Source organism: Castanea sativa, chromosome 1, assembly GCF_040712315.1.
Source record: "Castanea sativa cultivar Marrone di Chiusa Pesio chromosome 1, ASM4071231v1".
NCBI lineage: Eukaryota > Viridiplantae > Streptophyta > Magnoliopsida > Fagales > Fagaceae > Castanea > Castanea sativa.
Genome location: NC_134013.1, coordinates 50,091,080 through 50,117,107, shown reverse-complemented (window position 1 = coordinate 50,117,107; position 26,028 = coordinate 50,091,080). Strand labels below are relative to the sequence as shown.

At 32.0% G+C, this 26,028-nt stretch overlaps 2 protein-coding genes across 2 annotated transcripts; one reads left to right on the top strand and one right to left on the bottom strand.

Annotated features, from left to right (window-relative positions):
• Positions 1–8,620: 8,620 nt before the first annotated feature.
• LOC142639658 (transcription factor MYB15-like) lies at positions 8,621–10,290 on the bottom strand. The gene is made up of 3 exons (XM_075813808.1): positions 10,158–10,290; positions 9,624–9,753; positions 8,621–9,329 (listed from the first exon to the last, which is right to left on the bottom strand). The coding sequence occupies exons 1-3, from the start codon at positions 10,288–10,290 to the stop codon at positions 8,621–8,623; spliced, it is 972 nt and encodes a 323-aa protein (XP_075669923.1).
• A 4,350-nt stretch (positions 10,291–14,640) lies between these two features.
• Positions 14,641–19,337, top strand: LOC142609441 (uncharacterized). The gene is made up of 6 exons (XM_075781401.1): positions 14,641–14,835; positions 16,731–17,058; positions 17,159–17,375; positions 17,780–18,317; positions 18,395–18,493; positions 18,645–19,337. The coding sequence occupies exons 1-6, from the start codon at positions 14,772–14,774 to the stop codon at positions 18,899–18,901; spliced, it is 1,503 nt and encodes a 500-aa protein (XP_075637516.1). The 5' UTR covers positions 14,641–14,771; the 3' UTR covers positions 18,902–19,337.
• Positions 19,338–26,028: the final 6,691 nt, after the last annotated feature.

The following is a 26,028-nucleotide window of genomic DNA, read 5'->3' as shown; positions in this document are numbered from 1 at the left end:
TTTGGATGACGTGTTGGAGATTTCTTGCTTGTATACTTCAATATTTCATTTGTAGGTAATAGGTGCTAGTTATTTTCGGCCAGTAACTACCCCACAAATCAAGGAGGGGTGGTTTATTGATAGGACTACCACTTACAAGTGTCATCTTTTTGCTAAGTTTGTCTCATACATGGCTCAAGTTAGTATTATTTTATTTATTTATTTTATTTTCACAAAAATTGCAATAGTGAATTAATCGATGAGATTGAAGGTTAAAAATTGACTTTTTAATATATCGTAGTCATTGGATTAAAACATATTTTGAATTTTAAACTTCTTACTTTTTCACTTTATTTCCTATCTTACTTTTACATCTCATACATTAACGGTAACTGCATAGTGCATGATGTCCAAATATGACAATATCAATGACAAACAATTTAAAATAATACTAGCATCTGAGCACGCGTGTGAGACTCTTCTATTTTTTGAGAAAAAATTAATAATTTGCATCTATTATAATTTGGAATTATTACATTTTTTAATCACAAAAAAACCTAAGGATGTGATGAAAAATTATTTCACCTGCAAACACATAATACTCATCACACCCCTAGTTTTTTTTTTTTGTGATTGAAAAATGTAATAATCCAAAATTATAATGGATGCAAATTATTAACTTTTTCCCAAAAAAATAGAAAAGCCTCTAAGCACGTGCGTGAGCGCGTGCTCAGAGGCTAGTATTTTTTTTAACAAAATATCACAAATAACTTAACATGAATTTATGAAATTGGTCAAAATTAATGCTACTAAAACTCCTAACAGCCAACCACTTTATTTGAAAACTCCTATGGGTGACCATAATGAAAGGAAAATACAAATTCAATGGAAAAATATTGTGTGATTCAAAAAGAGCCTATTCTTATGTGTGTACAATGAGGCCCTTTTTTTTTTTTTTTGGGTTTAGTGTCATAATTTTTTATTCATCCCAATTTTAGGTTTATGCATTTGTCCAATAATATTACACATTGCAAACTACTGATACAACCATAAGTGTCATCAGGCAAGCTCCAAAAAACGAACACAAAATTTGTTAATTGATTAATTTTTGAAACATTATTATAATTAGAGTTAGAATTAAAATTTGTAGGGCATAAGTCAAATTGAATGGTTCTGCATTATGGGTGTGGTCAATCTTCTATTTTTATTGGTTAAATTTCTAGTTGCTTTTTTTTAGTCACATTTGAAACTTATATTTTTTTCAATGTCCTGACCACAATATATAAGGATATCATAAAGTAAACAATGTCTGGATAATAAAAATGTTTTCTAAAAACTTCATCCATAGACCATATATATATGATAGTGTATGACAAAGAAGATTATGATTCAACTCTTTTATTAAGCCTTCCAAATGTTTTAAAACAACATTTACAGTTATCCTGTTATGTTTAAAGACTTTTCTATTTTTTGTTAATTATTTATTTATTTTTTGCGAATAAATTTTGTAAGGTTATATGTAATGAATAAATAAGAAAAGAGGAAAATTATCTTATGAGAGATTCTCATAAAACCTCTCTCCTACAATATGTGTGGGTTTCCTATATTGTCGTTACATATCTCCCACAAACCCATCTAAAATGTCTTTCCTTTTGATATGTTTGTAGTCATTTTGTTTGGAATCTTTTTTTTTTTTTTTAAACTTCATAAAATTTATTTGTTACTAAAATTTTGATCCGCCTTATATTTTTCTTTTTCACGATCTCCCTACTAAAATGTTTGGATAATCAAATTTAATGGTTACTAAAATATACTCAAAATTATCTATATCACTCCTAGCTAACTTGCACTATCAAATGAAAAAAAAAAATCAAGAATATAATGCAACATAAAAAATGAAAAGAATTCTAAAATGAAAGAAAGAAAATAATCAAACAAAACGGTATATGCCATTCAGTTAGAAAAATGTAAACAAAATGATTTCGAAAAAAATTTGTGCCCTCTACTAAGTCCACAATCAAAAGGTAGTTTCTCAATAAGGCGAATAAATGGTATAAAAAAAATTTTAAAAAAAGTCAACTACTTACAATACATAATATTTACTTGAAAAAAAAAAGTACATCTCTCATTAATTCAAAGCCAAGGCAGTCAATTGTTCTACCATCTTGCTAATATCCTCATGTTCTTTGCACATGTACATAACATGTGCAAGAATAAAAAATGGTAAGACCAATGGGCTCACACAAAGCACAAAATGGTGTTGTAGAGTGGAGGCTAAAGATGCAAATGTTCAATCTGAAATAAATCCAAATAAATGTGCAAGCAAAGGAATGATCGAGTGGCACAACCATCCATTAAGTTCCATTGATTTTCTTACGAAATCAAAGAATTAATGGGATTTTGAGGAATGCTCTACATATTGGGTTCCACGGTTTGCTAACAGCACCACACGTGGTCTTGCCTGGCTTGCAATTGAGATTAAATCCATTTAAATTTTTGTTCAAAAAAATTCTAAAATAAATTTATTACAGCATAAATAAAAAAGCAACCCTACTCACCTTAGATTCTATAAGACAATGGTTGCAACCCGGGACATTAAAAATTGGATAACAATGAATGGAAGTCAAAAGAAGACACATTAAGAGCAAAAACAAATACAATATTTTAAAGCAGCAATTGAATGTAAGAAATAGAAAACTAAAAAAAAGGATAAGTAAAAGAAGAATATTTGCTTATATACTTATCCAGATAATCTTGGTAGTCAAGTAATCAAGTCTTTTGTTATTCCAGTGCAGTAATATTGTATTCGGGTTTTTTTTTTATATTTCCAGAAGAAGAAGAAGATGAAAAGGAAGGAGGATATAACATGAAACTTAAATAAAATAAAAACTGGATAAGCAAAAGAAGTTAAAGAGGAGTTAAATTTTTTAAATTTGATAGTAAATTAGTTTCTTAGGAGTAGAACATGGGAGAGTGGAATTCAAGCAATTTGTTAGGAATAAAATGTGAGAGTGGAATTCAAACGTGTTAAGGTTTTTTTTTTTGAATTTGAAAAAAGAAGGGTCGGTGGGGGTATTTTTTTTACAAAATGTAGGACTTTTTTTTTCAAAATAGAAATGTGGTAGATAATTTTTTTGATACAACGTGGCTTTTTTCATTAGGTTTTTTGTTTTCAATTTTTATCAATTTAAGGTTTTAAACCATTTCTTATGATTTAGAGATAAAGATAAGTTTATTAAATTAAGGATATTTCATTCGTTTTCAAAAAAAAAATTTAAGGGTATTTCATTATTATTATTATTTTACTGAACGTGAGGTTTTTTCTAAGAGTAAAATATTAGAAATTTTACTATTTAGTTGTGTTTTTTTTTTTTTTACTCAACATGAAGTTTTTTTAAGAATATAATATTAGAAACGTGTGTTAGAATAAGTGGGTTAGTAGGAGTGTTCCTATTTTGTAGGTAATGTTTTTTCAAATTTATCTAAAATTTAGGACTTTTTAAATTGACAATTTTACATGTCTAACCCTACTATTTAAGCCTTACAAACTGGTAAATTTGAGGATATTTTGGGCATCAAAATTGAGGAATTCAAACAGGGGAAGCTCCTTAAATAATAGTATAGATAGATATTTAAAAACCCATCAAACCGTCCAAATAAAAGAAAAGAAAAATAAAATCCATCAACCTTGATTTCCTATAAAATCCACCAACGTTGGTTTCCTATTTTTTTGCAACTTCAAGCAAAAAAAAAAAACCATCAACGTTGGTTTCCTTTTCTTTTCTTTTCTTTTTTTTTTTTTTTTTTTGCAACTTCAAGCAAAAAAAAACCATCAACGTTGGTTTAATTTTTTTTGTTTACAACTTCAAGCCAAAAAAAAAAAGAAAAAAAAAAGAGAAGATAAGGTAAGATAATGATATAATAAAAGAAAAGAAAAACAAAAAAAATATAAGAAAAGATAAGATAATGATATGAAAATGATAATGATAATGTTAACAAAGTGGAGTCCTTTTAGTATCTAAATCACGATAAAATAATATATTTTTGTTGGAGATAAAACAACCCTTTTTTTTACAAATTAAACCATAATCCAAGACTTTCAAAAAAATAAAAATAAAAACGTTACTTACCTAAGGGAAACAACCTTCAACCCTGGGTGTTATGATGGCAAGGCATTAAGCTTGGTGGCAAAAAAAAAAACATGTACCAAAAAAAAAAAAAAATCAGACTTAAAAAATGAACATGAGGGAAACAAACTTCATGCATACAGAAATAAAACATGTTTTTAGTTCGTGTAGTCATCATTAAAGACAAAAAAGTGCGATCAGGGAGAGAGAGGGCTGAGATTTGATATAAGAAAAAGCTTACCTCAAATCTATGCTATTGTTGTTGTCGTTTGTATTGAAATCTGAAGCAAAGAGGTGGGTGAAAGGAGTTTGCAAACACAAAATTGAGAAAATTGCATAACTAAAGAAAAAGTAATTTGAGTTTGAAAACTAACATAAGTGTACTGGAAGTGTGCTCCTATTTTGTAGATAGTGTTTTACATGGAAGTTAAAGAACTATTTTTACCAAGTTTTGCCCCTACTTAAACATAGGTTGTAGGGGTATTTTAGACAAAAAAAAATATTTTACCAAACTATCATTTAGTTTTGTCTCTACTTAAACCTAAAGGTATAGAGGTATTTTGGAACAAAAAAAAAAATTCACTCCAAACAGATGCAGCCGCTTAAATAGTAGTATAGATAATTTAAAGTAAAAGTTTTTTATAAAAAAAAAAAAAAGGGTCATCTTTTTGCCAAGTTTGTATCATACATGGCATCAATGACTACTCTATCAAACCTTAGCTACCTCGACCTTCTTGAGTGGCTGCAAAGAAACTGTCAGTGCAGTAGCCAACTTCAAGTCAACGGCCTCCCTTGGAGCACTCAATTTCTTTTTGGAGTGTGGAGTCTGTGGAAGCATAGGAACAAAGTAGCGTTTGAAAACATTCCTCTAAATACTAATCTCTATAAATCTTGCACCCAGCTAGTGGCGGAATACTTCTTTTGTGTAGGGAAACCACTCTGAACCAAGCAATATTCAGCCATTCCTATGCGCTGACACAAACCAGCTGAAGGGTGGTTCAAACTAAATTCGGATGGTGCCTCCATAGGAAACCCATGGAGTGCAGGAGCAGGTGGATTGATATGTGACCATAGTGGAAATTGGGTTAAAGGCTACATGAGGAATATTGGGGTGGCCACGAGCATCATTGCTAAGTTTTGGGCTTTAAGAGATGGCCTACTGTTGGCTTCTCAACTGGGCATTAACCATTTAATTATAGAACTTGATGCAAAAGTTATTGTTGATCTCATGCTCTCCAACAATACCTGTAACAGAGCTTACACGCCACTCCTAAATGATTGCAGGTACCTGCTGCGCCACTTTCAACGTTACAAGATCAATCATGTCTACCGGGAGGCGAATAGATGCACGGATCTGCTTGCGAAAGAAGCCTACACATGTTCTATTGCTTTTGTTGTATTAGATAATCCTTCTTTTGTTAATCTATGTAGTATTTTGGACTCAGATGTTTTGGGTATGTACTATGTAAGGCTCGTAGCCAGTGACTTGCCTGTTTTGGGCTTTTAGTTTCAATGAATTCTCCATTTTAACCCAAAAAAAAAGACTACTATTTTATTTTTATTTTTTCACATAAACCACAATAGTAAATTAATGAGTGAGATTCAAAGTTAAAAATTCACCTTTTAATATATCTCAGTCCTTGCATTAATTTTTTTTTTTTTTTAATCTTTTAAACTTCTTACTTTTTCACTTTTTTTCCATATCTAAATTTTACATCCCACACAACCGTATGCTTTTAGCACGATAGTCACTCTACAAATATAAATGTTTGTGGAGTATGAGGAGTATGAGCCAAAGTTCAAGTCTCCAAGAGTGAGTTTTAGACATATATACACTTAGATTATATTAGAGTAGAACTTCTATCTTGTATAAATAAAATAAAATAAAAACTTTTACATCTCGATCATACATTCAATGCTAATTGCACTGTGCATGTCGTCCAAATCTGATAATATCAATGACAAAAAATTTAAAATAATATAGTGTAAAGTAAAAGTAAAAGTTTTAAAAAGGTAAAGTCATCTTTTTGCTAATTTTATCTCATACATGGCATAATAAGTGACTATTATTTTATTTTCATATAATTAGCAATAGTGAATAAATGAATGAGATTGAAGGTTAAAAGTTGAATTTTAAATATATCTTAGTCATTTGATTAAAAAATCTTTTAACCTTTAAACTTCTAACTTTTTTACTACTTTTTTTTATATCTAATTTTTACATCTCATAAACTCACGGTAATTGGACTTGATGTCCAAATTTGATAATATCAATGACAAACAATTTAAAATGATATCATGTAAAGTAAAAGTAAGAAAATAAATAAAAATAAAAATTGGGGCAATAAGATAATATATTGCATCTTCTCAAAAAATAAAGATAATATATTGCATAAATATATACAATGTGAAAAAATCTTTAGGCCCCTTAATTAGTTGTGTGAATTACTTAAGAGTTGATTAACTTAAGCCAATTAGATGATTACAGTTTAGATTGCTTAATTACAGCCACAATGAATTCCAAATCTGAAAATCTAGCACTAACACACAGATTTAATGATGAAGTGAAACGCCAATAAATAAATAATAAATAATAAATAATAAATAAAAACTCCAGAGAGAGAGAAAAACATTCTAACGATACTTCTTCCCCAATAAGGCAATTCACCGTCGGAAAAGAAGTTCTATGATCTAGTTCAACCCTCCACCCTACACACTACTTGAAAGTTTTAACTTGCTAATGTGACCTCACACTAGCTCCAAACTTTCAATTAATCACGCAACGATCGAAAGACTGTTGAAATCTTGCATAAAGGTATTCTTTGAGCTAACTCTTGGACCTTTCGAACTTGGACATTAATACACATTACAAACTAAATAAGAAATAACAATGTCATAATATATGCCAATCTAAAAATAAATAAGAAATAACAATGTCATAAAATTTGCCAATCTAAAACATAACAACATCCCCCTTAAGCAATTCTGAGACAGAACTCATGATACTGAATTAAGTCAGATTATGTAAATTGATCAATTTACATAATCTGACTTAATTCACTATAATGACTCTCAGATACAAACAATCCCAAGAATCCATAAACAGTGAACTAAGACTAACAGACTCACAAGACTTTAAGAAAAATATAGTTAACTTGTCCTTCTTGTAATCATGACCGAAAACATTAAACAAACCATCTGTACATTGTGCGTCTGCGGTGAAAACAAAAGTCCACTATGTTTACTAGGGAAACTTAAACCAACTTTTTCCACGTAAATATTAGAAGTTAAAGAATTAGGAGTAGGACATTTTTATGTTTACATTGTACTTGAAATGTAAAACAAGTTGCATAGCTCCTTTCACACTGGAACTTGATCGATAGAGGAATTATGACATCCAATCATTAGTTCACGATCACGTTTACCACGATTCACTTAATGGTCTGGAACTCTATAATTCAGTCTTTGCTTTTTTCTTCTTTTCTTTTTGTTTATTTTATTTTTTCTTTTGTTCTTGGTTTCAAAAATGAGGATTGGTATGTGTCGTCTATATACTATATTATAAATGAGCTGCATCTCTTCCAATGCACCGGCAAGTCTACCTTTAAATATAACAGCTTGAACCACATGTTTATCACCATTGAGCATTAAATATATGAGTCATTCCTTTCACACACACTATAGCCTATTTGATAGATACATGTATTAGGAAAGAATATCTAAGGTTTGTTTAATAAATTAAAGTTCAAATTGCTCAGTTTTTTTTTTTTTTTCAATTGCATGAAGAATGCTTAAACTGTATGTTTTGAGTTTATTAATGAGGACTGCATTATATTTCTCATTGGTCATGTAGCTACTTTAATTACTTTGCCTTGCATAGCTGTACAGACAAGCCTTTCTTTTCTCTGAATTGAGGTCCTTGCATTTGAAATAGTTAATGCTGTCATGCCATGTGATCAGTCTAATGATACATTCAATTATACATGCCCTATGTTTAACCCTTGAAATATTTTTGGTTTCTCGTTGCTTAAAATATCCATGAACCGTCACATTTTCATGTCCTAGAAACTACCTTTGTGTCATCCAACATTAATCAAAGAAAGTGTATGATCTTCTCATGTTTCATAGCCCCGGGAGTTTATGCATACTTCAGGATAAGATAATCTAATTACCTATCCAAAAACGAGGGACTGAAGAATCACTCAACTTATAGTAACTAGTGGAATCTGATCAAGAAGATAACAGCACACTTACTTCCTTCGATCATTAGGAAGTTGAGCTTAACAAGCTAGCCCAAAGGGTACATACGCTTGGCATAACAACCACTTCCTGCAGTATTATTGAAGCAAGAGCAAAACTTGACTGCATGATCACTTTCACGTATCTGTTATTAATTAAGGTAGCTGTTTGTAACTAAAGAAAACAGCACAAACATTATTACTTTGATATTTTACAATCAGTCACTCTAGCACAATTGTTATTGATAAAAATAACTAGTACAGCAGAAACTTGCATCAATTCTTCGGCAATTCCTGCATCACTTGGTCAAATAAATCTATGCCAATGCCGTCATCATAGTATGAAATATATTGGGATAGTGGAAACTCATCTGGGATATACATGTAGTCTGCTACAAATGGTTCAGTCCAAAAGTTTCCAAAGGCTTCTTCAAAAGTTTCAAATGAAGCAAGACTGTCTTCTTCAATCCAATTTATGCCAGGTTTAGGTGAATGATCAGTACTGCCTAAGGAGAAGAATTTAGCAGAAGATACTTCTGTAGACAATGGAGAGATTTCTAAGATATGGTGAAAGTGGCCACTAGCGTGAAGACTTTCAGTTTCGAATCTTTGCTTTGTATATTTCTTCGCGTGCATGTTTCCAAAGGCATTTTCAGATGTTTCCAATGAAGCAAGACTGTCTTCAGTGCAATTTATGCCATTTACAGGTGAATGATCACGGCTCAAAGAGAAGAGTTTAGTGGAAGATAAATCTTTGGACAATGGAGAGCTCTCTAAGCTTTGGTGAGAGGAATCACTGGCATGAAGACTTTCACTTTCTGATTCTCTATTTTCCTTGGCTTTGCATAATTGTGAAGTTTCACTTTTCTCCTTCACCTCAGATGTTTTTGGATTTTGCTTTACATACTTCTTTAGGTGCGTGTGCCAATGGTTCTTTATCTCATTGTCTGCTCGTCCAGGTAAATTCCTAGCAATCATAGACCATCTGAAAGGAAAACAGTTCACATTCACTGAAGAATCTTTATGAAGGAGAGCAAGAAAACTGAAAAACAATATGGTTTTGTTTTCGTTGTTTTCTTTTTCTTTCTGGTTTCTGAAAATATTTGATTTCTGATTGTTTTTCAAGTTAGAAACTTGACAAGACACGTATAATACTTACGGGAACTTGGAAGAAAACATATTATTGCTTTATGTTGATATTGGTTCATAAACTTAGGTCGATCTGAGGATCCTAAAAATTTATTCTTATCAAGTTGCAAAAAGTAAGATGTTTCTATACTTGTTTCCAGCTTCTTCATGCAACTTAATGATTAACTCCTCTTCTTCTTTGGTGAAGTTTCCTCGTTTTACACCTGGCTGGAGGTAATTCACCCATCGCAGCCTGCAACTCTTGCCACACCTTGATAAACCTGTCCAAAATATCATAGTATTGTTACATCATACTGCTTAATTAGTTTCATTTCTTATCTCTCTCGTGCATGTATATATGGTTGCCAGAAAATAACTAAATGTTTTTAAACAGAAGTAAGTAAGAAAGCAATAGATAATGAAGTTTCATCATGCATGAACAGAAATTTGTTCCATGGAAAGAGTGAGAAACAACATGCAGGAAAAGATGTTTTTCCTTAATAATGTTTGTCTTCTAGTTGAAAAATTATTGCTTTCTTAAACAGAATTTCAAATTCATATTCGCTGAAAAAATTAAAATTTCACCTAGACATATGATAGAACTCTAGGTAATTTTTTAAAATTATTTATCAAAAGCAAACTAAGACTGGATCCATGCTTCAAAATATATAATGTAGTTTTATACCCGCGAGCTTGGGAAGTTTGCACCAATTTGAGTGGCCATATCTCTGAACAAAACTTTTTAGCTTACAATCTTCTTCTGGAGTCCATGCACCTTTCTTCAATCCATTTTTGTCATAGAAGGGGCCTCTCACCATCTCTCTCTATCTATGGGGGGTCTTGTTGCACAAAAATAATTAACACCTTCACTAGCTATTCTCAGTTTTAACAATGGAACTACACAAGACATTTTATGGGGACAATAGGGCCTTAATGAATGATCCCATTAAGGATTAAATATTATAAAATTTTGGTAAAGGAGCTAGACGCCTAGACTACGTTAAAGTAGCCACAAGACTTGGAAAAACAAGTATAGGGTAACTGCTAGGTGAATTCCATCACATTTTTGGATCATTGGGGTTTTAACCATCATTATAGGTATGTGTAAAGGTTCAGCATTTTTTTTTTTTTTTTCGCTGAATGTGTAAAGGTTCAGCATTAAATCCATATATCTTTACACTAATTATAAATTTAAAGTTTATTTGTCTAAAATTTTTAGTTTTTAGCTTTTCACTTTTATTTTAGTTTTTTAACAAATATATAATAATAGCAAAAACTAATTTTTAACTTTTTGTTAAATATTTAACATAAAATTTATCAAAAATTTTAATAAATACTCTACAAATAAGTTATTAGAAACTACCAAATACCTAAACATATATAAGATCTATTGAGGGACCACAATTTGACTCCTTACAACCATTCTAAAAACAGACCCGCGTGGTGTGATGTTGAAGACCATAAAAGATTTGAGTTTGTCTTTCTCATCACTAATTGGTTTTGAGGTAGAATGGCATAGTTCACGGTCCAAAAAATGATATTAGAGCAATGGTCTTGGGTCCGAGTCATGGGATTGTCATTGTGAGAGAGGGATTGTTGAGGGAACCACAATTTGACTCCCTACAGCCACTTTAAAAACAGGTCCACGTGGTGTGATATCAAATGCCATGAAAGATTTGAATGTATCTTCCTCATCAGCAACTAGTTTTGAGGTGGAATAACACAGTACACGATTCACAAAATCGATTCAAGATGAAATTTCTGAGCATATATATATGCCATTTGCAGATTATATAATTATAGTATATGAAACTAGATAGAAAGTTAGTGTCAAGTTAGAAATTAAACAAGATACTTTAGAATCTCAAAGCTTTCAATTAAGTAGGACTAAAATACACTTCATGGAATGTAAATTTAGTAATATTAGAAACTGAGATGAGTGAGTTATAAGACTTCATAGTTAAAAGATTCCAATGAGCAAGGGCTTTCGATATCTTGGATAAATAGTTCATTAAGATGGAGAAATTCAAGAAAATGCGAATGGATAAGAGTAAGGTGGATAATGCAATATTTGAAATCCGGCGGTTCAACTGGGAATCGGCCCTGAGCCGATTTTATATGTCACGGTTCAATCATTTCAGTATTTTGGTAAAATTTAATGAAAATATGCAGCTAGCAAGACTAGAACCTACTCTTACTAGGTGAGATAACATCCAAGCATACAAACCACTAGGCCAAATAGAACTTGTTGGTCAGGAATGAAACATTATTAATTATAAAGACAAGTAAGTACCAAATATATTAAAAATTTAAATGATACATCACGATTTGACTTCAGTTGAACCTCAATCCAACCTTAAATACTTTGAATCTCTCTCTTTTTTGGTTCTTTAAATGGTCCGAGTTTCAAAATCATGGGATAATATGGAACAACATATCAGTAATATTGTGTGACCATAGAATACTTATAAAATTTTTATCATAGGATAAGAATAAGGTGGACAATGTGGAACAACATATCAATAGTATTATGGGATCATATAATACTTATAAAAAGTTTTAAAAAAATTTATATGATTATACGAACATCCATGCTTTATTGTTCTAAATGTTAGGCTGCTAAGAAAGAACATAGTTTAAAAAAAAACAAAACTGAAATGAGACTATTTTGATGAATAAGCGTGTATTTTTATATTATTTTTCCATATCCTAATGGCTCCTATGCTAAGCTAAGATTAAAAAATCATGTCTTGAACCAAAGATAATGAATTTAGAAACCCAGTTACATATGAGAAATGTATTAAGCACCGCACAATGTCTATATTTATTTAGTAATTTGTTTTGAATTACTCCTATAATTCACTATTTGAAAAACTATTTGAAAAGTAACTTTAACATTTGCCATTTGGATTTTTGAGATAACTTTTGAAAAATGATCTATGCATTCTTTTCTTTGAACTAAATAGGAAAGAGAAATAAATTGCATTTGAATTAAAAACATCTACCTTGATCTTATAGTATAGCATAGTAAACTTAAATTTTGCAATTTTTTCTTTTATGTAATTTTTCATGAAAAAGCAAAAAGTGATATCGTTCAAATTTTCTCATATATGAGATTTTGCAAAGCTAGTGAGTCAATGGAACATTGCGTAGTGGGTTTATCATGAAAAAAATATCAAAAAATGATTTAATCTTTTGCATGTGACCGATATTAATTTTGTAAATAAATTTGATAGTATTTAAATTTTGATAAAAATAAACTTAAATTCCTCCATATTTCAACAGAACCTCTCTCTCCAGCAGTATAGGAAGATCACCTAATCAATATATATATCTCTATAAAAATGGTTCGCTTACACATGAGTGACATGACCGACATGACCGACTTAAGCATTAAACGAATCAACGGAAATTCAAGATTAAAAGGTGCTTAGAGTGGCCCACAGATATCATTCATTATTTGTAGAATATATTATTAGAAAGATCTAGAGTATATCATTGATTATTTAACCATATCCAATCTTAAAAACATTTTTCACAAAACGATATGGAATATGGAATATCATAATTAATGGATTAATTTTGCAAATGTAATTGTGATATCATAAGTAGCATATAATCATTATTTTTAGAGTTTTTTTTTTTTTATGCCTTTTCTTGATGTTGCCTAAATACTTAGGTGATTCTCTTCCAACAATGACAAAAGTTTGTAGTACGTATAGTCTCTGTTCAGGTAATTCAGGTTGTACGTCAAAGATTTGATTGCATAGTGTAACTAGCTATGCATTTAATAATATTTTTACAATTGATTAATGTTTTGATTTATGCAATGTTTAGAATATAATTAGTTATTATAATTTTTGTAGTTATAATAACTAATTTTATTACCGCACACCCTTAGTACGGTAATCACTTTATAAGTATAAATGTGCTTGTAGGGTGTGGGAGATAAGGGCTGAGTTCAAATTTTCAAAAAGAAACTTCACCCACATATAAACTTAAATTATTCTAAACTAAAAATTATATCTAGTATAAAAAAAACTAATTGCTCTACCTATATATGGTCATTTTTGTAGTACTGACCAGGTAATTATTTTTATTATTTTTCCTCGTGATGTCATTGCTAATTACTATGACGTCCCCATGTACAGCTGATGTTACTAAATTATTTAATTATTAAGTGGTTGTTTATTTGCTAAATTTGAACTACTATTTATTGCAGATCATCCCCCTTTTATTCTTCCATATTGTTCACCCTTTTATGAGTTTCATTATAAAATGTGGAAAATCAGTTATAACTTTTCAATTTCTATGGTTGTGTATTTAATTATTGATGAATTATGATAATTAAGTGTATGTGATGACTAAAGATTTATTTTCTTGCACTTCAATTATTTGGCGGAGGAGGAGACTGAATTAAATGTTGAAGAAATGAGGGGAATCAGATGAATGTTCGTTTTTTAAATATGAGTGTTATAGATTACTCTTAAATGAGTAAATGTCATGGACCATTTAGCTAATGATATAATTTCTTTTTTTAAATTCAACATTCGTATTTCTTATATCTAGTGTAGACATTCATAATTTATTTTTAAAATTCGTACATGTTTTTTTGTATAGATAAATAATTTATGGAACATGAGTTCATCAACTTAGCTCAACTATAAAGTTATGGAAGATTTCGGAATTATTATTGGGAGGAAATTTAACAAGCTTGATGATGAAAACACTCAGTTCTATTCAGCCAAAAAAAAACACTCAGCCCTCAAGCGACCCATTTGTACTTCAACCCCCGTGTCAGCAGTCTGTGTGTGGCACCGCACAAACAAGTTCAATAGTAGAGAGCTTACGGTCCCGAGTCCAAATCTTCTGTCTCACTTTTTCTGCTCCATTCTATACTCCATCAATAAAAACTTGCCACGTATTCACCGCATTAATTAAATACTATCATTAATTGACTTATTAATGCTACCGTTATTAATTAATAGTATTATTTAATTAATGCGGTAAATACGTGGCAAATTTTTATTGGTGGAATATAGAGTGGAGCCTTATATTTTTTTTGGTTGTCTTTTGTGAAAGCTGGCCGCATGTGCACGTTTTAATAATGGAATCAATAAGTCATTGATATCAAGTTTTGACTAACTGCTTCCTCATAAATGCCCATGACCATTCCCGATGGCCACCGTTGCTATGTTTGGAACCACTAGAAACATTAAAAACCCCAAACTCATACTATAATTTACAACAACAACAACCTAGGAAGTTGGAACTAAACCCAGAAGAGTAAAAGGATCAAATGGCCACTAACTCTATTTTCTTTGGAAACCCAGTTCCTAGTTCACTTGCAACAAGAGGAAGAGGTAACTTTCTCCTACTCTATTTTTTTTTTTCCTTTTTGATACATAATTTGGTTTAGTTTTTAGCTGCTTTATTATGTGATTTGGTACAAACCCAGGTTAATAAGTAATAACTAGTTCAGTTTTGCTGATTGAAGTTTGTTTTTGTCATGAATGGCTGACGTTTTAGTTGCTACTGGAAATTTTGGTCAACTCAGATTGGTTTTATGCGCTTCTTGGTTCTGAAATGGCAGACATGATTATTTGAGCCTTTTTAACTGTATAACTCTAGGATGTGATTTCAATGCTTGTTTAGGCTCTGTTAGTTGCTAGCTAGCTTTGTTAATGATCATTGATGCAGTACTCTAACCTTCGCCTACTGCTGTGTGGGAATCACCTAAATTTGTTTAAGCATTTGTGTATGTAATTTTATTTCTTTTTAAGAAACTAATTGTACCCAAGTAGGAAATTGATGCCAAAGGGAAGGTAAAAATATGGGTGATGGATCTGCATTTAAGTGGAACTCTTGCATAGAATGGATTATAAGAATTATTCAAGATTGAAAAGAACACTTCAAGCAAATGGTCTTTCCATTTGCCCACATAGTCTTGATAATGCAACTGAAACAGAAAGGTACTGGCTTACAAGTTGTAAATTCAAGCTGAAGGAGTTTTCTAGGGGAAGAGTGCCAAAATTCTAAAATGTCCTTGTCAAAACATGATTCTTACAGTAGTTGCATTCAAGTAGGAAGCAGTGATAAATGCAACTTAAATTGAACAAAATTAAGGCCATAAACCAAACAGAAAATAAGTGTGTTATGTCGAATATGATCTCCATTAAAAACTGAAGTAAAAATTTTTGGATATAGGGACAACTGACATTTGTGTTGTTTACTGATTAGTGTTCACTTGATTACCTTCTGGCTGTTTTTCCTACCATATTTGTCTCATCATGCTGCAACAAAATCAGGGGAGGGTGTCTTGAGGTCATGGTAAAATCTCATGATATCAGCACATTTAATTCAGTGGCAAGTTGAGTCAGTATTTCTTTATAGGCTACTATATAAGTTAGAACTTAATCTTCTGTATAATAGAAGTGAAAACTACTTGGGGCAGCTCTGAGAGTTCCATGGAAATATATTCTCTAAATGCAAAATCCCATCATTCAAGATGTAAGTGTCACTACTGATGATAGTAAACACTGAAGCTATGTCAATGTGCTTGGAAAAACATGATGAAATAGCTCCAAATGGGGCATAGAAAACCATAACAACACTTTTTCTTTCACTTTATTTTTCTGGGTGAAAGGTTGGTTTGTATTTTACCTGCATTAATAGTCTGTCCCACAAAGTTCTAATGAGAAGGCCTTTCGCACTTTTGGTCTCAAAGCATTTGGCTATGAGATCTCTAGTGTTTAGTAGGTTTTTCCAACTAATGTTGCATAACACCTCACTGTTTTTTAGATTTCACTATATATAGAGTATGAAGCCCCTTCTGTTGGTGGTTTTCAATTGAAGAAGCAAACTGGAGAGCATGTACAATGAGAGCAAGACGTAGAGGGAAAATTTGACTAGATTGAAATCATATTTCTCCAACTAAATAAAATTTCTGTAGCATCTACCCTTTACAGGTGCTTTCTGATTGTAATACCACCAATATGTATACTTCCTATGTTGTATACTAGGAAAAATCCATTTCCATTATCAATCTAATTCCATAAAAATCTGAAATAACTCATTGAAAAGACATTTTGACATAATTTTCCCACAAGTCATCATGGCTTGCAAGTTATTTACTTCAAATATAAACCCACCAAAATGGTATCTGGTTAATCTTAAAGTTTTTGGTTGCACACTAGTGATGGGTGTATGTTTTCATCTTACTCTTTGTAACATCCTTCATCTACTTATGTCCCTTCAGTTGAGAAGCAATGGCTTCAGCATTTTTCAGTAAGGACAAAGCCTATGTATCTTAGGCTTTCAAATGGCTATAGAGCAAGAGCAGCTTTGGGTGCTGATTTAAAAGCAGTTGAAATTCCCCGTCAGTGGTACAATCTGATTGCAGATCTTCCAGTGAAACCTCCTCCTTATTTGCATCCTAAGACATTGGAACCAATCAAACCTGAAGATTTATCTGCTTTGTTTCCTGATGAGCTGATTAAGCAGGAGGCAAGCACTGAGAAGTTCATAGACATTCCAGATGAAGTTCTTGATGTTTACAGTCTATGGCGCCCAACCCCTCTGATCAGGTTTGTTTTACTATTATATATTGGTTTCATTTTCTTGTCCTTGGAAATTTTCTTCGTCAGCCATGGCAAGAAGTATCTTATATTCTTCAATTGAATTTAGAGCCAAGAGGTTGGAAAAGCTTCTCGACACACCAGCCAGAATTTACTACAAGTACGAAGGTAACAGCCCTGCTGGATCACACAAGCCCAACACTGCAATCCCACAAGTCTGGTATAATGCTCAGCAAGGTATTAAGAATGTTGTGACAGAAACTGGTGCTGGTCAATGGGGAAGTTCACTGGCCTTTGCATGTAGCTTATTTGGACTTGGATGTGAGGTAAGGAACACTTTTATTCAGAAAAGCTGACCCATTTCAATAAATTTTAAGAAGGGCTGAATTCAAATTGGGTTATTGATGTGATTAGCTTGCTCAACAGGGTTAAACTGTCATGAACGTATCATATAACTGTATAAATTGATAGGTTGAATATGTCGGGTCTAAAATTTTGTATTTTCTTCATCTGATGTGCAAAAGATATAGCTACTATCATGCTATTAAATAAGAGCCATCTGAGCCAATCTTTGTGATACCACTCACCATCCCCGCTTATTTCTTGTAGTTCTGCGTAGTGTAGTTTGGTCCAAATTGGACCATTCAAACCTTTGGTTGAAGTATCATTTGACTTTTTATTATTTTTCCTAGACATAGAGTACATGATTTATATTCCAATCTGCAAGTAGGTGTGGCAAGTCCGTGCTTCTTATGATCAGAAACCATATCGAAGACTAATGATGCAAACCTGGGGTGCAAAAGTACACCCATCTCCATCTAACATTACTGAGGCTGGTAGGAAAATTCTTCAAATGGATCCATCAAGCCCAGGAAGTCTAGGAATAGCTATTTCAGAAGCTGTTGAGATTGCAGCTACAAATGCTGATACCAAGTATTGTCTGGGGAGTGTTCTAAATCATGTTTTGCTCCACCAGACTGTTATTGGTGAGGAGTGTCTAAAACAAATGGAAGCTATAGGTGAAACCCCAGATTTAATCATAGGATGTACAGGTGGTGGGTCTAATTTTGCAGGGCTCAGTTTTCCATTTATCCGAGAGAAGCTTAATGGGAAAATCAACCCAATTATAAGAGCAGTCGAACCGACAGCGTGTCCTTCATTGACCAAAGGTGTGTATGCATATGACTATGGTGATACGGCAGGAATGACTCCATTGATGAAGATGCATACTCTTGGGCATGACTTCATTCCAGACCCTATTCATGCTGGTAATGGATTGGTGGTATTGCAAACTAAGAATTGTTACATTTTCTTGTCCATCAACAATTTACTTTTCATTCTACAGGGGGATTGCGTTACCATGGCATGGCACCATTGATTTCACATGTCTATGAATTGGGTTACATGGAAGCAATTGCAATTCCACAGACAGAATGCTTTCAAGGTGTTTCACAATTTGCTGGATTTAAACTAATAATGACCATCTTAGGCACTCTAGAAAATGGATCATACTTCTGGAAATTGGGTATATGCATGGAACAATTATTTGGGAACAAGAGAAGACAGGCTATGATTGTTCCTTTCCTTTGTTGCAGGTGCTATACAATTCGCTAGGTCAGAAGGGTTGATACCAGCCCCAGAGCCAACTCATGCAATAGCTGCCACCATTAGGGAAGCTCTTCGTTGTAGAGAGACTGGAGAATCAAAGGTTATTCTCACAGCAATGTGTGGACATGGCCATTTTGACCTGCCATCGTATGATAAGTATTTGCAAGGAAATATGGTTGACCTTTCATTTTCAGAGGAGAAGATACAAGCATCACTGGCCAATGTTCCTCAAGTGTTGACCTGAGGTTATGCCAATGAGCGCAATGCTGCGTTCTAAATACTTCAGCTAGCAAGGAATACATTTTATGCTGTTCGAAGTCAAATAATGATGACCAGTTAGGAATCTTGGAACTGGAGTTCTGGATGATGCAAGAAATAACATAAAAGTCAGCTGCTTGAACCGGAGACAGAGTTGTAAATGTCAAGAAAGACAACTTTGGCAGAAAGTTGAGGAAAATGGAATGGTTATTCAGAAACAGATAGATTCATCAAAGAGAGAGTTCTGATATATGATTCTGGTTTTTGACAGTCTATGGTTGTCTTTGGGTTTCTAAGATTTTTGTAAGCTTATTACATAAATTTTTTATATGATCAGAGCATTGTCCCCCTTCATGTAGTCCAAAAGAAAAGAAGAGTTTTTTTTTTTTTTTTGATACAAAAGAAAAGAAGAGTTAAGTACTCATGCTTTGGTTCTTTTTGAATTTAATTAGTGAACGACCTTAAATTTTGAAAATCTTAAGTAGTTTGAAGTTTGATACTAAAAATCAAATATAAACTTTCAAATTCTCGTGTGTAATGTTGCTATATGCTTTAAAAACTACTTTTATATTAGTAAAGAACATCACCTCAAAAGTAATATTGGGAAGTCCCTTCTTAGCCTTGTTATACCCATCCATACTAGCAGTGTAGGAATAACAACATGTCTTAGGACAAGGAGTAAAATTCAAATTTTTTTTACTTGCCCTTCAAGGGAGAGATCACTTCACTAAAACAATATTCAATTTCTAAAAACATTGATACAATAAAAAGAGAGAATAGCAAGGAAGGAAAAACAAATAAATACAAGGATTACAATATCAAGTAATTGAAAACAACTAGAAGATCATAATATACAGCAAAAAGTTGAAGAATTTAAATTTAAAATTGAAAATGAAGTTTGCTCGAACCTCCCAATGCCTTTTGGAACGGTAGAACACGATATTGAATCAACCTATGAAAAAGACTTCAATGAGAAATAAGATGTACCAGCCAGAGCAAGACCCATTCAAATGAATCAAGAATTGATGGAATATTGCAAGAAAGAAATTCAAGAGTTACTAGACAAAGGAAAAATTAGAAAAATGAAATCCCCTTGGATTTGGTTTTCCTTTTATGTTTAAAAAAATTTGTTTAATTAGAAAGGGAAATACTTCGATTACTAATTAATTACAAATCACTAAACAAAGCATTTAAATGGAATGATACCCAATTCCAATATAATTTTTTTTTTTTTAAAGACCTTTTAAGCCGATTACGTAATGCATCAGTATTCTCAAATTTTGACATAATTAGTGGTTCTTCTTGGCAAATACAAATTTTAGAAAAAAGACATAAAATTGCTTTCATAGTACCAAGTCAAGTTGTCATCCTTTCTTTACAATTGAGCCAAAATATGATCAATGATCAAATCTCACATCAATTGTCCATAAATATTTTCCATCCAAATGACATTTCATTCCAAATGATCCAGAGAGAGAAAACCCAAAAATTTATATATTCATCCTAGTAGACACAAGTTCCATAATTCTCACCCACATGCCTGTACCAAATGACCCTCAAAAATCTTTCATTCAAAGAGCACCATTAAACGATTCCTCACAATCAACCAATAGGGGAACAACCATAATGAAAAGATTGTTTCAACTACATGACCTATAATATTTTAGTTATTAGGATTATATGGATGCATGGACTAACACATTCTACATCCAAAATGATTGATTCAAACATTCATGGTCTATTCATTTTAAGAAAACCAATTGAGCAATTACCTAAGTAGTTTCTTGAATGGCAAACCTGTTAGGATTAGTGCCTTAAATCCTATTGTATGATGCTATGTATGACTTAATGTTGTGATTAATTACGTTGTTTTATTATTATCAAAGGTAATGGTAATATGAATATTTGAGCATTATCATATAGTCTAAGAGATGCATATTATGTGATTTATGTGATTTATTCACAGAAGATATAGATCACAAGTTCTTTGTAAATTCAGAATTATAATTCGTAGTCAGTGATGAAATTGGGCATTTCATCTGCGAAGACTATAACATATCAACTAAGATGATTTGTCTTGATCATGGAAGTGAAGACTTCTAGTTGATGTGCTAATATGTTTTAAGAATTAAGACATATTGAACTGGACCGCTGTGAGATTTATTATTCTCTTAACGACTGTCAACTGAATAATAAATCTCATGACTTCTATTTACATAAACTCTTAATTCTAAGAGAATAATAGACCTGATCATGAGGTGTATGTTACTTTGATATATCAAGAGTGAGATCTAAAGTCATGATCAAAATCTCAATACATTAGGCAGCCACATTTAGTGTTGATGGAATATATATTCTCAAGATGGAATTCATAATCTCTTAACAGAGATATAAAATATTCATTTAAGGTAAGTTTAATGGATTTGATTATTCAGAGTGTTAGGCATAACTACTTTAGTAAAGAGTTACTAAAATATATATTTATGAAATTGGATTTCATAAATATATGATGAATAACATAAAGGATTAAACTGGGTACTCAAGGATTAAGATATGGTAATCTTCAAAATGGCAGTCTATATTCATAACTTTGTATTACTACGAATATTTTATGAAATGACTACATAAATTCTTGGGATATAATTTGTTAATAAGGCCTAGAGTGCAATTATATTTATATAGTAGTATTAAATATAATTAATGGTAACTTTACTTGTCAAGAGTTGACAGAAAAGCCCAAAAGACTCATTAAAGCTAGAGTCTTATTTGTTTCCTTTTGGTCCCACTCCAAGCCACACACTAAAACTCAATTAGAATGACTTAAAAAGCTAGCCCAGTTAGATAATCAGTTAAATAAAAGAGGAGAAAATGCATATTTTAAAAAAGTGTGTGTTGAACAAGGAATGAAATGGTGTGTATGTGAGTGTAAGTCACTCTCATATTCTCCCTTGAAAAACTGATTAAAAGACCACACTTCTTGGGCATTAAGTGGAATTAGAGTGAAGATTAAAAGTGTTCCGAAGTACTTCTAATCTTTGGTTTTGAATTTCACTGCACCAAGGTACGCTCTCTTGTTCTTGAACTCTAAAATTTACATAATACATGTTATCAATAATGAATGGCGTAGATCCATCAATTTTTCACTGCGTATGTTTTGTATGCGATACAAACATGTATTTTTTCAAAAATTAGTATCAGAAAGGTCTTCAATTTCAAATTTGTATAACATGTTTTGTGAGTTTTGGAATCAAATATAGCAATTTCAAGATATTAGAAGATTATGTAATTAATTTTCTGCATGGTCATTGAAATTATTGTTTAATGAAAACTGATGTTGATGTTATGATGTTGTTTAAGTTTGATATTAAGTACGTTAATTTGAACTTTAAGGCTATAGCATCAATGGAATTCAGTTTTGATATCAAATTCTATCTATTATGTTTATATGATGGTTGTTTGTTCATGTAAAAACCGTTGAAAACTGCTTCAGAAAAATTTTGGAAAATTCGAGTTTCACGAGTTTCGATCGATTGAAAATTGCTTTCAATCGATCGAGTGCAACAATAACCATGCTATTTGATTCGATTTATTTTTTATTGCTATTCGATCGATCGAATGTTCTTTTTCAATCGATCGAGCAGCGATCGTGTACCAATCGAGCAGCGATCGTGTACCAATCGAGCTAGGCAAATTGTTAAGTACAATTTTTCAATTTTTTCGACCGATCAAGGGATGCATTCAATATATCGAAAGTTGTGATTTTGAATTTTTCTAAAGGTATTCAAACTTTTAAAAGTGCAAGGCTATGTGTGATGAGATTACACATGTTTCTAATTAAAAGCCTTTATTTTAAAAAATCTAGTGGGAAAGAGATTCAAGGGTTGACTTTCACAACCGTCATTGTCGTTTATAGTAGTGTGATTAAGCACCTCGCCTTAGTGTATATGTCTTGCTCTCTTCAAAGGATGTTTAATTCATGGTACTACAAATTAAACTTCTTAATGATGGATGATATGTGTTTTTCCATTAAGAACGACCACGCTACCGTGGAGTTACTTAATGACTCACATATATTTCAGACAATGGTGTACACTAGACTAAATTTAATGTTAACCTCCCTACGGAGCTATGTCATTATTACTTAGAGGCAAAAGGAAATACGGCATATTATTAGCGTTTGATAAGAGTTATCATGATAGCACTAATAATGAGAATGGTCCTTAATTAATCATAGTGTTTATAATTTACTTGCTACCAAGGAATTTTAAACATGAAATTGGGTTGTCATTGCATATTTTATTTTATGGTTTATTAAGGTTTCATACTATATATTTATATGCTAAATTGATAATGTCCGGTTTACTTATTATATTCATGTTTGTTATTTTCAGATTTAAATCATGGCATCTTTTAGCCCACTTGTTGCTATTCTTAATCAAAACAAATAGACTAGATCCAACTATGTTAACTAAAAAAGAAATTTGGACATTATTCTTACTGCTGAAGAGCACAAGTATGTACTTATTCAACTTTGTCCTAACTTTCCATTATTAGATGCTCCTCTTGAGGAAAAACAGCGATATAATCGTTGGCAGAAATCTAATGAGATGGCAAAGTGTTATATCCTAGCATCTATTTTAAATGTTCTATAGCATCAAATGCAGGATGTAGAACTAGTTTCTAACATAATGCTAAGTTTGAAGGAGATGTTTGGTGAGCAAGGCCGTACTGCAAAGTAAGAAACTATGAAGCAAATTTATAATACCAAAATGGCTAAAGATACTTCAATGAGGGATCATTGTCTTAGGATGATCTCTAATCCGAATACTCTAAAAGTTTTAGGTGCCGATATTGATGGAGAATCCCAAGTGGATATGATACTCTAGTCACTACCAAAATCATTCAAGGAATCCAAAATTAATTATAATATGAACAAAAAGGTTTATTCATTGTCTGAATTAATGAATGAGTTGGTGGCGGCGGAAGGCATTCTTGGTACATCCAATATTGATGCCAATATGGCTGAAGCTTCTACTTCTCAACCTAAGCCAAAAGGCAAAGGTAAAAAGAAGAAGAAGAAGAAGAAGGACTTCACCAAGCAAGATAGTAAACAAATTGCCTTAGGAGTTGCTAACAAGGGAAACAAAAAGGAGTATGCCAAAGGGAAGTGTTTCCATTGATTCAAGAAAGGTCATTGGAATATAAATTGTCATATATTTAGAGTTACCAAGAATAGGGGTATGAAAAGTTTATTTATTCTTGAAATATATTTGGTATAGAATCTCACGGATTCCTAGTGTGTGGATTCAGGTTGTACTAATCATATCTGCAATTCTTTACAGGGGTTCTAGGAAACCAAAAAGCTGAATGAGGGAGAACTATTTCTTACTTTGGCTGATGGGAGTAGAATTCCAGTTGTAGCTGTTGGAGTGTTTAATTTATGCTTTGATTCTAGAGTTTTAATATTAGAAGACTATTTGTATGTACTTAATGTTCATAAGAATTTAATTTTTGCAACTTATTTAGGTAAACATGGATATTGTGTTATCCTGAAAGACAATGTTGTAATAAAGAAGGGTAAAGTGTTTATCTGTTCTAATAAGCCAAGAATGTATTGACCCTTTTGTGATGAATTAATTGATTAATTAACCAAAGTTATTAATTAATCAAATTAACATGCAATTTATGTGGTAGCATAAACAAATCACCAACTAAAATAAAATGCAGCAAAAAATAAAGTTGACAAGATGATTTGTTTACAAATGGAGAAAATCTCCAACGCAAAAACTCCACCGAGTGATTTTAAGGTCACCACTCTCGAGAATTCACTATTATTACAACAAGCAGTTACAAGTAAAGGAATCTCAATACCTTACATCAACCTACAATTGAACCCTTACCCCAATACTCAATTGGACTTATTCTGTAATGACAATCTCTCCTTTTAATGCACGGCTCCCAATACATGACTAACCAATAAATGAGCGGATCTCAGTATGCGACTTAATTACTAACTAAAAAAGGATGTTGGCTACAACATTCTTCAGTTCATCACATGATGAAAACCACGAAATTCCTTGGTCACAAAACTCTACGGTGTACAAACACAGCAGCTTCTTTAAAAGAAAGAAGAATTAGAGCAAATTAGGTTTCTGGTTATAATTTGCATGAATAACACTTTGCTTCACACTCGTGCAACAGTGCAACCTGCGACAACCCTTAAAATAATCCTTATATATGTTTAGGGTTGTGACAAAAGAAAGTCTAAACACATACTCACGGATTGGAATGAAATCGGAACTGAAAATCTGATTTTCATAAATCTCGATAGATACCCGATCTATCGAGCAACTGTCAAGCATCGGGCTAAAACAACTTTTTAAATCTCAATAGATACTAGCTATCGAGCTAGCTGTCGTGATTTAAAATCCAGCACTTCATCACTTAATTCTTGGATTAACTTGCATGGTTTTAACACTTGAACTTGAAATCTTGTTTCTTGAAGTATTAAACACATCTTAGATTTACCCACTTACAAATAAAGTGCATTTTGTCAAAGGATTAGCCAATGCATGATGACATATGCTCCTAACATGAATCACATATGTCCTAACATGTTTAGCAATATTGTTAATGATCTTTATATTTTAACTACTGATAAGCATGAATTATACAATTCTGAATTAGATAATAACTCTTATGTAAAATCATTAAAGAGAAAGTTTCATTTTACTAATGATGCATATCTTTGGCACTTACATTTGGGTCATATTAATTCAAACAGAATTCAAAGATTGATTAAAGATGGACTCTTAGAGCCATTAGACTTTGATGGATTTTCAATTTGTGAATCTTGTTTGAAGGGTAAAATGACCAAATGACCTTTTAATGCAAAAGGTAGAAGAGCTCAAGAGTTGCTTGAATTAATTCATACGGATGTATGTGGTCCTATGTCAACCCAGGCAAAAGGAGGTTATGAGTACTTCATCACTTTTACAGATGATTACTTAAGGTATGGTTATGTGTACCTAATGAGATGGAAGTCTGAAACCTTTGAAAAGTTCAAAGAGTTTAGGGCTGAAGTTGAGAATCAATTAGGTAAATGCATAAAGG